The 11,581-nt window shown below is 44.4% G+C and overlaps 1 protein-coding gene across 8 annotated transcripts in view; it reads right to left on the bottom strand.

Annotated features, from left to right (window-relative positions):
* Positions 1–1,655: 1,655 nt before the first annotated feature.
* Positions 1,656–11,581, bottom strand: part of RSF1 (remodeling and spacing factor 1) — a 70,493-nt gene continuing 60,567 nt past the window's right edge. For 7 of the 8 annotated variants that reach the window (XM_054193242.1, XM_054193198.1, XM_054193234.1 and 4 more), the window contains 2 exons: positions 9,013–9,204; positions 1,656–6,552 (listed from right to left, as the gene is read on the bottom strand). In XM_054193242.1, the coding sequence (XP_054049217.1) occupies positions 5,978–6,552; positions 9,013–9,204 (767 nt within the window). In that variant the 3' untranslated portion in view covers positions 1,656–5,977. Of the gene's footprint in view, positions 6,553–7,439; positions 7,592–9,012; positions 9,205–11,581 lie in introns of all 8 variants that reach the window. The other variant, XR_008465101.1, reaches the window with a different exon arrangement.

The raw sequence follows: 11,581 nt of genomic DNA, 5'->3' as shown, positions 1-11,581 counted from the left end.
TCTAGGTACTGCTGATCGGTTTAGTTGTGTGGGACATCGTAAGAGGAATAAACAAAGCAAACTGTGCGGACTCCGACCGATGCCCCCAGAGGCCAACTTTGTCATAATACTCTATGGACTGATCCGAATTTTCTCCACATAGCACTGATGGAACATTACCGATTCCCTCAAGGAGAGACCTCAAATAGATTTGCCTGTTGCTTTGAAGGTCAGGATGAGAAAAGGAGGGCATCAGGATGATTCCCCGAAACGGAGAGACCTTCCATTGGAAATACAGTCTTTAAAGGGCGAGTCAGAAGTCGGATTTAGGCCTGCCCAAGACCTGTCTTGCAAATGGCATGGGTTTGCATACACATCTTTTCCGTTCCACTTCCCTCCATCCATTCCCCGTCTCCTGCTGTCGTTTGGAAGAGCATTCAAACAGCAGGAGAAAGCGACTCTGTCTGCACCCGGGGAACCAGTGAGACTGACTATACACAAAGTGCTGCAAAGTGCACAAAGTAAACCAACTGAGCGAACGGAGCCACTCCATCGTTCAGTCCTCCTTAGTAACCTTTGGGGTTATAAGTAGCAATAGTAGATATATTCGCAGACACGCGTGCCTTCATTAAGCACGTGTCCCCTCTCCTGCTCCTCAGCTCAGGTGTGGGGTGCCAGCATTTACAAAATGATAGTCAAAAACCCAAGTTGTAGGACTTCCGTTTAATTGCGGTTAAATCTGAAGCCTTTACACCGTGTATTCAATTATAAAAACGTCTTATCTACTTTAGAGTGTTCTATTCTTTCCCCCAGAACCTGTACACAATCATCTTTTTTTTTTTTTTTTTAAGTGTCATACTAAGCAATATACATCTTTTGCAATATACAAAATAAGTTAAATTACTCTGAAGCGTTGGGACAATCAATTCCCAAGCACACGTTTTTGCTGTTTGGAACTACCCCGGTTAGTTACACCTAAGCTAAAATAAGAGCTTGGTCAGCGGTGCGCGTTTTCAGAAGTGACTAGTAATCTTCGATACCTCCTGGGTTTTCAGAAATAGTTTTCAGTTGACAAACATTTCTGAAGCCAGAGCTCTCCACTAGGTCTCAGAGTAGCAGGTTTAGGTCTCTAAAGCACAGACAGAATTTTTCTTACATCAGTATATACTGGGAAAAAAAAATAAGGATCGTTTCTGTTGGATTTATTTTCTCTCTTCCAACATTTTAAGTGAGATATAGTCCCCGCCACAACTGTTAGGGAAGGGGAAGAAGAAAAACAAGACTACCAGGAAATGTGGGCTTCATCCTGCAAATCCTTATTTCAGACAATATCCTAAATGCTTCTATAGAAGTTACTTCAGGAATTGCAGAATTGTGCTCTTTCACATAAATTGTTAAGAGTTTCCCCCACCATATTCAACACACAACCAACTGTTTTGGTTGAAGATATCTGACCTTCTTTATATATTGATATATTCATATATTTAAAGATTTTATATACCCAGTGAATTGGAAGCATACGTCAAATGTAAACACACATGTAGGGTGTGCGCTGCACATTATATCCGTGTTACAAGCCTGCGAATAGTAGTCACTGCACATGTACCCAAACCAATTTTCAAGGCCTGCATATCACCATTTTGAACTAGACGACACAAATCTCTTCGTCAGACCAGTTCCGGGGGCTAGCATTACTGCCACGATTTATTTAAATTGCTGTGTACAAAGTGAATTAAAAAAAACACAGGTGCCATAAAAATTCCTCGTTTAATTTTTATAAAAGAAGTCTGCGAAAATACCTAATTTGAAACAATTATTTGAAAGTTTAGACCAGGCCTTCCTATTGACGAGTATTGAAAACCAAGGCATAAGCGCCTGAAAACAGAGGTATAAAATGGACACCCTGACGATAAACTATTAAAATTAATCAACAGTTGAAGCATCTGGGTAACAATGTAGTTCAAATGATGGATGCGAAGACAAATCAGAACAAGTGTACCGCTACTATACAATTTTTCTTTCGTGAACATACTTTTTTTGTTCCTCCCGTGAGGTTCTTTGAGTCAGGTCTGTCACCAAGAGTTCAGACACAGCAATCGGGAAACAGAAGCGAACAGAAAACAAGTCCAACTAAGTCATAAGCTCCCGCTACACGATGAGGAACTGAGACACTTTAATCCAAAGAAATCTTGAAGGCGACGTACTTCAAAAATGAGCAATTTAGAAAAAAGCGTCTCGGTTTCTCTCAAGTGCTGTTAAAACAGAGCAATCTTTTCATTACGAAAAAATCAGGAAGATGGGGTAATTTTACAATGTAATTCAACATGTACGAAGTCAAACTGTCAAAAAGTTGATTGTTCAGGACGGATCTTCCACCAGATTTCAACACTAAGGGTTTTTTTTGGTACTTTGGTGGTGTCATTTTCCGTTTTGAAATCAAGAATACGCTCGGGTTTAGAAGATTGGATAACTAGAAGAGTGTGGTGAAACCGAGTTCTTAATTCTACCACCCTTCTGGTTAGATTAACACATCGCACTCGTTAATTCCAGAGCGGACCTACTGGGCCTTTCGTGTCGTGGACAGTCACACGAGCTGCACGCAGGAAAGCAAACAGCCATCCTTTATCTTCCCTCCGCTTGATTTACAGGTTCTTCCCCTCACCAACGCTACCTACACCGCACAGAGAAATCAATTCACTTTCTTCCCAATCAGTTACACTCTGAAGAGTTTGCAGTTAGAAAAGACAAAGCTTTCAGCGACAACCTGTGTGGAACGAACAAGAGTTTGTTGAATAAATGCTGTGTACATTCAGCCAACAGCTGCTTGTTCTTTACTGTTAAATCCACTACGTTAAGAAATTCCCTGGCCAGCTTTACTCCGTTTCTTCTATGGTTTGAGCTTCCCGTTCACCCAAAGCCACACTGAAAGACATTGAACTTCTGAGCTCCTGATGAGGACAGAAGAGCACAAGATTGTGAGGACACCAAAGCACCCAGAGGACGTTCCCACTCTGGAATCCCGTACACGTACTAGAACACGTAGCATGAACTCCGTGCGGCACAGTCAGCTGGCCTCACGTCAGAAAATGGCATCTTTCCAACCGGGAGACTGCACGTTTCCCACCAAGCAGGAAGCCTCAGAAAGGAGAGAAATACGAGGTTGAAAACGTTACGACTTTCTAGGGCACTTTTTGCAGTTTTTTACTTGCACAACATTCCCACAGGTCTGCGGGGGAACTCTAGATCCTGGGGGATGAGGCTGTCTCGGATACCAAAGGTGTTTTCTTAGAAGACAGAAAAGTTGTTTTCGAAAAGTGACCTACAGAAAGTAAAACTTGGTAACAACTTGTCATTCCGCATTTTTAAAACGCGACGCTCCTGATGTAAGCTTCAACGCTCCAATTCTGCTTCCTGGTCTTTTCTGCTTTGACATCATTCCCTGCGTCAGTACTCAGTTTTTTCCCGGTTGGTATATTCCATATCGTAACCCTTTTGTATTTTCCTACATTCACAATTACTTGCCCACTAAATATTTAACATTTGGGGTTGACTCTACAAGCAAGAACGTTTGCTACAGCACTGATCAGATGCTACAAGTCTCCATCAGGCAGCGGAAAAAGATTATGGCACCTGCCAAAACAAATGAGAAACCATCGGCTGCACAGCGTGGCCGCACGCCACTCAGACCGCTTGCACTGCAAATATGAAAAACGCTCAGCAGTTATTAACATTGAAAAGTGGAAGCTGCATATTCCTGCTTGGTTCCAAACACGAGTATATCAGAAAGGCAGAAGCGCTGCATTTCTGCATCACCTAGGCAAAGAAAACCACCGTAGTAGCTTAAAATGCGACACATGCTTTTTAAGCACTCGTTCTAAACTTCTGCATCTTTTCGCTACCCTGTTTTAATAGCTGCTCATGAAAACTGTTAATCGTTAACATCGCTAAGGTGGAAAACTATTTAATCTTTAATGGAATTTAATTCTCATTTAGAAAGAGAGCGATTTCTCATTGTTTTGAATCACAAGGTTCCTTAGCAGAGCAACTAATGAGCGAGTTCCATCTTTTTGCGCCTGTGCTGATTCTGGTTCGGTAGCAGGATACGTGCACTGCTACGGAGTCACGGAGTGGTTCCGATAGAACTCGTGGAGAAAGAGGTGGGGAAAGAAAAACAAGACTTTCAAGGCCAGAAGGTAGGTAATTTTTGGATCTAGGTTTCCTAGAGAGGTATTTAGTAAAGGCCTAATGCCGGTTTTAGTACAAGAAAACAGAAGTGCTTAATGACTGACGAGTAAATACAATATAATGGAAGGGAATCAGGTGGGGCAGGAAAGGAGAACTCACTCCTCGGTGGCAGCAGCAGTTTTGGTGCATCCATTGCCGGCAATGGACATCAACACCAGTCAAAAATCCAAATCTCAGAGCAAAAGGATTAATAGATGTGACCTTTTTGGATTTCAGTGCTTGGCAGATCTGTTTGAGCTGTCCGTGAGCTACAACACGTACAAATGCTACAGCCTGCATCTGAATTCAGAGCACAGAGAAAACTGAATGCTACCCAAAACAAATTTCAGCTCTGCTTTTTATGTGCCCCATATGATTGGGTTTTTTGTCTTTTGTCATCCTTTTTTTTTTTTTTTTTTTCCTTGAAGAAAAGCACATATCACTTCATGCCTACTCAAAAGTTGATGAGATGTCTTGGAGTCAAGCGTTTTCTCTCAGGAATACTGCCTTCTTGAAATCAGTTGGTCACATGACAATTATTAAAATGTATTTTAAGAAAATTCTAATGGCCAAAGGCCAACACTACATTCAAAACCTGCTAATACATCCAGGCGGATAAGTAAAATCAAAACAAAAAACACACACAAACCCCAAACAGAAAACCTCCAAAAGGAAAACTGTTCCATTTGTTTACTTCAATTTGAAGTAGATATTAAGGACATGAATGGACCAGTCACGGTTTATTTGAAAATCCCTCAATCCTCTGATGCACTGTCATTCTGTGGTCAATGCCGTTTGTACAAAGGTATTTCGTTCAGAATGCTCCAACAGATGGTGAAACTCGAGTGGCCGGGCAGCTACCGCAGGGTCCTTTTGTCTGTAAAAGTTTTGCAGCACGTCAAGATGCCAGCCAACCTACAGAGTAACGTCACTTCCGGACGTCCTCCCCCTAGACACTGTGCCTCGAAGACCATCCGATGACCTGTGCATGAGATAGCTTTAGAAATTCATGGCTAGCGTGTTTCGACTGTCAAAAACTTCATTACAGTACACTTTACTGTACAAACACTTTAAAGGATGTTTATTAGGAAAGTCTGCAAGTCATAATGGATAGTAGAGTTCTTGTTTATGGTACCTTCTTGGCCTCTAATAATTCTCTTTGCCTCCAGTATTAAAATCAAACTGCTTCCATGAAGGTGATTACTAAAATGAGCTATGGTATGTTAACCTACAACTCACAAAATGCAACAGTACAGACATTAATTTTCTTTTTAACTGTCTGTTAAGTTGTAATCTAAGTTGTGAACATTTAAATATAATATATATCTCATATGAAAAAGCTAAAGCACAAGTGCTTCTGCACACCCCCCCCACCCCCAACCCCTTGAGCCAAACCCACCCCAGTTCCGGTTTGGGCCCTGACCGATTTGGAATGCTTTCTTAGGCCACCCATTTCCACAAATTTGTATGCACTCAGGAAATATAAAGTCAAAAATATACAAATCTCTTGTTGTTATAAGGTTTTTGTGAGTGAAATTACCCAGGACCATGGACTTGGAAGGAGAAGGGGAGGGGTAAGAGAGGGAATTTACAGCAATTCATCTTCAAAGTTCAAAACTGGTCACTTCACAGAAAGACTGCAGGACTGGTGAAATTCTTGCTTCTAAAAAGTGATACTGTAGTGGAGAATTTTCTAGGAAAAATAAAACAGCTTTTAATAACTGGCCCGCTGGTATGAGCTACCGTGGAATAAATTAGCACAAAAATGGAAGTCTTATAACTGTTCACTGTTACAGACGTAATCAACAAGGTCAGTCACTCTCAAAAGTTCATCTTCATCTTCCTCCGGCCCTACGGCTTCCTGCCCGCTCCCCGTCCCGTTGGGCGCCAAGCTGGCGCTGGCTGTGCTGTCCTTGGGGGCCTGGGTCTTCTCACTTGGCTTCCCAATCAAGTTCTCAATGGTTTTACCTGGGCTCTGTCCGTTGGTGGAAGGCAAGTCCACCAGGCTGTAGTCCAAAGGGCTCTCTACTTTCCCTACGTTATCAAAGTCATCTTCGTCATCGCTTTCTATCCGGTAGCAGTGCTTCTTGGTGTTGTCTTGGGGAGCTTGCGGTGCTGGCAGCTTATTTGCAGGAGCGGGGTTTTCCGCGTCGTCGTTAGCATTTTCGCAGTTATCTTCGTCGTCTGTTTCGATTCGATTCAGCCGTTTGCGGACGGGCCTCCCTTCGTCTTCCTCATCCTCTCCTTCTTCCTCAGAGTAGTCGTCTGTACTTCGCCGACGTTTTCGAATCAATCGCTTTGACTCCTTTGTGGATTCGTCATCTTCCGAGTTCTTAGATGTGTAGCTCTCTGGAATAAGCAGCAGACTTAAAGCCATTAGCAAATTTGCGTGCAACCAAAACAATTACACTTTTATATTTTTCACCTTCCACACTCATTAAAAAGCCATCTCTCTCTCTCTCACCACACACGTTTCCCTCTCCATCCCCAGGTTCCCCAACCATGTCAAAACACTTACATTCTTTTTACTTTTTAAATAAACTGCTCAAGTAGCAAAGACCAACCATTTGTTGACGTTCTGTTTCCAGCCTGAGGATTACCAGAGGCTTTGGAGGCAGGTGTATTCCCCCCCCCTCAAAGTGAAAACTGCGTGCTGGGAATAACGCAGAACTGTATCCCTCGTCTCACAGCGCCTTCCTTACACCCTTCCAGAAACTGAGATCCCAAATAATGGCTGCACTATCATAAAAAGATATATATATACATATATAGATAGATATATACACACACACCTGTGCTATAGCCCCGCCACCCCAAATTGTATACAACTTCTTCCAAAGCATAGGAACGCTGCCTAAATGTCCCTTAAAGTTTTGCTGCCCTTTAATGGGAGGCCTTTTTTTTGGCAAACTGGAATATTGCCTGTGCACTGGCAGCCTCTACGCTGACCCTCGACGGCTTAGGCGAGAAAAGACGGAGTCTGAAAAATCCAATGGCAAACGCCATTTGCCACCTCCTTCTGATTTCCTTTAGAAATGCACGTGAATTGTCATTTTAAAAGGTATCATTTAATGTAGGTTCACATTGACAGAGACTCTGTCAGAATTCCTGTGTTTTCAACATAATTCCATTCCCAGTAACACTGTTACATACGTTATAACACACAGCGGGAACTGTGGGAGAGTGCTGCAAAGGTACTAAATGGTGCGGATTTTAATATGCAAAAAAAACAGTACCAAAAATAGCTGAGGAAACGGGATTTCATGGAGAAAAGACACTGTCAATCAGGCACTGTCTGAAGTCACCAGTGCAGGCAGCAAAAAACCTCAGGCACCACACAGCAGGTTCTCAGCACGGAGCCTCGTTGCACTTCTGCGAACAGGCTGTACTGAAGTATGAGATCAAGTTTTCAACATACTATATGGTTGCATTAATTACTTTGAATCAGAGAATGGTTTGGGCTGGAAGGGACCTCAAAGATCATCCAGTTCCAAGCCCCTGCCCTGGGCAGGGACACCTCCCACCAGCCCAGCTTGCTCCAAGCCCCGTCCAACCTGGCCTTGAACCCCTCCAGGGATGGGGCAGCCACAGCTTCTCTGGGCAACCTGGGCCAGGGGCTCACCGCCCTCACAGCCAAGAATTTCTGCCCGAGATCTCAGCTCAATCTCCCCTCTTTCAGTTTGAAGCCATTACCCCTCATCCTAACACTACATGTGCTTCTAAAAAGTCCCCCTTCAGAGACTCCTGTAGGCCCCCTTCCGATACTGGAAAGCTGCTGTATATAAGGTCTCCGCGGAGCCTTCTCTTCTCCAGGCTGAACCCCCCCAGCTCTCTCAGCCTGTCCTCCCAGCAGAGGGGCTCCAGCCCTCCCAGCATCTCCGGGGCCTCCTCTGGCCCCGCTCCAACAGCTCCGTGTCTCTCCTGTGCTGAGGCCCCAGAGCTGGAGGCAGCACTGCAGGGGGGTCTCCCCCGAGCGGAGCAGAGGGGCAGAATCCCCCCCTTGCCCCGCTGCCCACGCTGCTGGGGGTGTTTCTGGGCTGACAGCGCACATTGCTGGCTCAGGTTGAGCTTCTCACCCAACCAACACTTGTTTCCCTCCATCTAAGAGGATCCTCTAACACTCTGTAAACTCGGGTCAACACTTCCAAAACTTACCTATGAATCAGAGGCCTGTCAGGCGTGGCTGATTTTCTGAGGAGGCCTGGCAACCACTGCAACCCGCACTGCTCAGCCCCTCTGAGAGCCCCACCTAAGGTCTCATAAGCTGGGTGCCCAGAAGGCAAAGCACCCAAAGTCAGTGGTCACTTTTATAAAAGCCAATTTTACATCAAAATGCACAGCACGAGGCGTGACTGACGTCACTGAGAGCAGGCTTCCACTGTACTTATCAGAGCTCCTTCAAACAGGAGACTGAGTGAGTCTTAACCACCAGCGCAAATATAGGCAGGGCACCAGAAGTAATACTCTTTCTCTTACAAAAGAGGGTCTTTAAAGACTCTTGGGATGAAGTTTAGTGACCTCTTAGCAGAAAAGTGGTGAAACAGTTACATTAGTGCCAATTTTGGAATCCCAGCACACCGTGCCAGACACAGTAAATTCAGACCTGGAAATCAGCATTAGGGACGAGGACGACTTTAAGAAGTGACTTGTCACAGTGCATCATGAAGAACCCCTGGACTGTTTCAGAAGGAAACAGTTTCTGAGAAACGCCAAGAAGATTCTCCAAGATCTCTGAATTATAGACAGTTTTCTCTTCGTGCTAATGCTGACATACACCAGCTCCTGCGAACGGCGGACTGTTTATTTTACCTTCGCTATCTGAAGTGGAGAGCCTGCGTTTATGAACTCTTCTTAACTCCTTCCCATACCGGACACTTTTCTGTGAGCCATCACTTTCTGAATCTTCCTTATAATTAACTTGTCTCTTCTGATTCCGTCTTGATCTTCTCCTCCTAGTTTCCAGGTAATCGTCATCGCTGTAATCTGTGTAATCACCACTCTCTGTACAGAAGAAAACAGTGACGTCCATTATTCCATTAAACCAAAACTGCACAATTTAGATAAGCTTTAGACCAGCACCAATAAAATCATGTGCTCTTCCAGCACAGGAGAGTCTCAACCATCATGCCGCGTTGCCCTGACCCGTTCCAGACTCATGCGTATGCTCCCCCATTCATCACCTGTGTAGAATTCCTGGATTTTAAAATCTTCTCACACTTTTCCCGTCTCCCTCAACTCCTCCAGAAGAAGGTCTCCTTCCAGTGTTTTTGTTCCCTCAGCTCTACTGGTGCCAAAGATGCCTCCTCTACGATCCCTTGTTGATTGGGGATCAACAATCTGTTGATCTGTTTGTCTACAAACCCCTCTGTTGAAACAGCCTTACTGAACTGGAGTTGATGATGCACGTTACCACTGACACTGGAAAATCCTTTCTGTTTTTAAAATTTAAATAAATTGTACTCTATTCGAACATTTTTACGACTAGGCAGATGAAAAACTACCAACAAGATGATGCTCCAGGTAAGATCGGAGTTATAGAATTTAAATTAGCAACAAAAATCACACTCACTTGATTGTAAGTTTGCTTAAAACAGAAACTGTATAGAAAAAAAAAAAACAACTTACCACCGTTCATAGTTCTTCCTGCACCAGCTAGTGGCTTAAAGAGTTACATTTATTTACATCAGCTGAAAATAGCCTCGAATCAACTTTAGCTGCTTTTTCACTGAGCTGTGCCAGAACAATTATCCCAAGACACATTTCTATACGGGTCCCATACTGTTCCTAAGTTAGTGATTGACACGAGTCGCAGATGAAAGGGGCATCCTCTTTACTTCCTAAAAGTATTAGAGAAAGGATCCGAGCAAGTCAACGAGAACAACCACCTTCAGAAAGGAACTCCACCTCTGGAGACTGAAAACAAAGCCACTTTGTTTGTACCTTATTTCCTTAGCTCAAAATAGGGTTAAAGCAGGATCCTGAGGAACAATAATGGGGCAAAAGAGAGAAACACGTAAGACTACACTCTTCGATATGTATGGAACGATACTGGAATCAGCTGATTGTATCACAGATGTGTGTCCACCAAGAAACAAACAGTTGCTCCTGTGCGTTACACAACAGATGAGCAATCTCTGTAGACTTCTGCCGGTATCTTCATTGACAACAGCTTACGATTAGTGCGATGATGCATTCAGGACAGGGAGACGGCGACTATTTTAAGTGCATATAGCTGCCTTCGTCTCTCCAGGCAGGAACCCTCCCCTTTCGGAAACCAGTACTTCAAAGCAACTTACTCCAACGTGTTCATCATCTATATTCTAGAGAGACAGATAAAACACTGGAAAGGTAACGCACTGCAATAATTTAACACTCCAGTGTACTTAGTACTTTAAATTCACAATAAAAATAAGTAAAAATAAGTGCTTATATATCACAGAATCACAGAAACTTCAGAGTTGGAAGTGACCTCTAGAGATCATCTAGTCCCACTCCCCTGCTGAAGCAGGATTGCCCAGAGCACATCCCTCAGGGCTGCATCCAGGCGAGTCTTGAAAATCTCCAGAGAAGGGGACTCCACAACCTCCCGGGGCAGCCTGTTCCAGGGCTCTCTCACCCTCACCGTAAAGAAGTTTTTCCGTGTATTTGAACGGAACTTCCTATGTTCTAACTTGTGCCCGTTGCCCCTCGTCCTGTCACTGGGAACCAGTGAAAAGAGTCTGGCACCATCCTCCTTCAGCCCACCCTTTAGATACTCGTATGCCATAATAAGGTCTCCCCTCAGCCTTCTCTTCTCCAGGCTAAAGAGTCCCAGCTCTCTCAGCCTTTCCTCGTAAGGGAGATGCTCCAGTCCCTCAATCATCTTAGCTGCCCTACGCTGGACCCGCTCCAGTAGTTCCCTGTCCCTCTTGAACTGGGGAGCCCAAAACTGGATGCAGTATTCCAGGTGTGGCCTCTCCAGTGCAGAGTAGAGGGGGAGAATGACCTCCTTCGACCTACTGGCCACACTCTTCCCTATGCAGCCCAGGATTCCATTGGCCTTTTTGGCAACAAGGGCACATTGTTGGCTCATGGATAATTTACTGTCTACCAGGACCCCCAGATCCTTCTCCTCAGAACTGCTTCCCAGCAGGTCCACCCCTAACCTATACTGGTGCTTAGCATTCTTCCTCCCCAGGTGCAGGACCCTACACTTGCCCTTGTTGAACCTCATTAGGTTCCTCTCTGCCCAGCTCTCCAGCCTGTCCAGGTCACGCTGGATGGCAGCACGGCCCTCTGGAGTGTCAGCCACCCCTCCCAGTTTGGTATCATCAGCGAACTTGCTGAGGATACACTCTGTCCCATCATCCAAGTCATTAATGAATATATTGAACAAAAT

This window comes from Rissa tridactyla, chromosome 1, assembly GCF_028500815.1.
Source record: "Rissa tridactyla isolate bRisTri1 chromosome 1, bRisTri1.patW.cur.20221130, whole genome shotgun sequence".
Classification (NCBI taxonomy): domain Eukaryota; kingdom Metazoa; phylum Chordata; class Aves; order Charadriiformes; family Laridae; genus Rissa; species Rissa tridactyla.
This window is presented reverse-complemented; position numbering and strand designations above follow the sequence as displayed.